Source organism: Propithecus coquereli, unplaced genomic scaffold (genome assembly GCF_000956105.1).
Source record: "Propithecus coquereli isolate 6110/MARCELLA unplaced genomic scaffold, Pcoq_1.0 Scaffold85, whole genome shotgun sequence".
Taxonomy (NCBI): Eukaryota; Metazoa; Chordata; class Mammalia; order Primates; family Indriidae; genus Propithecus; species Propithecus coquereli.
In genome coordinates, this window is record NW_012154729.1 from 946,037 (window position 1) to 948,109 (window position 2,073).

At 37.4% G+C, this 2,073-nt stretch overlaps 1 protein-coding gene across 1 annotated transcript in view; it reads right to left on the reverse strand.

Annotated features, from left to right (window-relative positions):
- ACTR6 (ARP6 actin-related protein 6 homolog (yeast)) overlaps positions 1-2,073 on the reverse strand; it is a 26,825-nt gene that overhangs the window by 4,646 nt on the left and 20,106 nt on the right. The window contains exon 4 of the mRNA XM_012663985.1: positions 1-89. Coding sequence (XP_012519439.1) covers positions 1-89 — 89 coding nt within the window. The remainder of the gene's footprint in view (positions 90-2,073) is intronic.

The window sequence follows — 2,073 nt, forward strand, 5'->3', positions numbered from 1 at the left end:
ATTTCTGGAACAGCAAATCTCTCATTGGCCAGACGAAGAATTTGTTCCCCAGATTTATATTTTCCACTCAACACCATCTCTTCCCTTGGCTTAAAGAAAAATAATATTAAAAGTTTAAGTTACATTATCTGCTCACATGACTAATAATAATTAGTAATGGCCAGGCATGGTAGCTCACACCTGTAATCCTAGGCACTCTGGGAGGCCAAGGCAGGAGGATCACTTGAGGTCAGGAGTTCAAGACTAGCCAGAGCAAGAGCGAGACCCTGTCTACTAAAAATAGAATAATCAGCCGGGCATGGTGGCTCGTGTCTATAGTCCCAGCTACTCGGGATGCTGAGTCAGGAGGATCGCTTGAGCCCAGGAGTTTGAGATTGCAGTGAGCTATGATTGCACCACTGCACTCTAGCCAAGGCAACAGAGTAAGACTCCATCTCAAAAAGAAAAAGAAAGAATTAGTAATATGTAACACTAATATATTAACCATGTATTTACAAGTGTCACCGTTCCCAAAAGTTAGAAAAATGTGGCCTTCTCTGCTGTTGTTAAAACCACACAAATAATTACTGCCTCTAATATGGCTAGACCTCCAAAGATAATCTGGCAGCTTTATTCCACACATTTTAAAATAAAGAAAGGGAGAACAGAAAAGAGGGAACTTCGTAATCTCCCTATAATGGTACTGATTGCAATTTCTAGAGAACAAAGAATATACTGTAAATAAAAACCATTTGCTATGTCTTGTGTTCCTACCACTATCTACTTTCACTCCCCCACTTCAGGTGTTTCTCTCCCCCCTACTTCAGGTGTTTACTAGACGTGGTTCTATTCTATTAGGGTTTCCCCTTTCCCTTGTGCAAAAAAGCCTATAATCTTTAAATTTCTTTACTATTCATTCAAACTCTATTCAAAATTAGTTTCCAAATGATTTAAGCAAATACACAGTCTTTATCCTTGAATTTACTTTATAATGCCAACTCTGTATGAGGCCTATGGGTAACAAACACAAACTTTGAACAACCATGATTTATATTATCTTGTTATTTATTTTCTGCTAACCCACTGATTCTGTGAGCTGTGTTGCTGAAGGGGCCAGAAATAATAGTCTCCTTCCACAATATTCTACATCATTAAAACAACTGTCCCTCTCAATATTGTAAAGAATCATCAGCTCGTCTAGCTTTAGTTAAAGACGTTCATTTCATTTGACTTACACATGCAGGTTCCTTAATATAAGCAGCCATCTACTCCATTCAGATTTAAGCTTCCTCAAAGAGGTTTTTTCGACTTCCAAATAAAAGGACCCCTCACTATTTTCTACCATCACCCTATATTATCCTTCTTAGCCTATAGTGTTCACCATCACATACCCACTACCTAACATAACATAGTACCTGGTACATAGTAGGTATTTAATAAATCCTTGAACAATGGCATGCCAGCCAAAAACATACCATTCGTTGTATTAGGCATATTATATATAGTACCTCAGTGAACTCTCACATAACCCTATAAGATACGCATATTTTCCTTTTATTAAGTATGTAATCGGGCTCTTCAAGGTTGCAACTTATTCAGGATCATTCATATAAAAACCCAAAGCACGTACAAAATATTCCTTCCACTACGTTGCCACTCTAAACCTGGATACAAATGGCTAGATTTCTATCATTTGGGAATTCCATGCTCAAAACATTATTTGTAAATAAACACTATCCTGAAAATTACACAATATTCATAATACTCTAGGGAGAACAGAAAACTATATATTACTTTTAACCCAATTAAACTATTGCTATAGTAACAAAGAGATTATTCCTCACAGAGGTATTCTTCCTCCTCAGGCAGAATGGAAAATTTTTCCTTTAAATTTATACATTCATTTAAATTCAAGCCATTTTGAGTGTTGACAAAATAAGCAGGAGGTTCGTTTGTGACCTGCCTAGGAAACACAGTGAGACCCCCATCTCTACAAAAAAAAATTGTTTTAAAAATTAGCTGGGCATGGTAGTACGTGCCTGTAGTCCTAACTACTAGGGAGGCTGAGGTGGGAATCGCTTGAGCCCGGGAGTT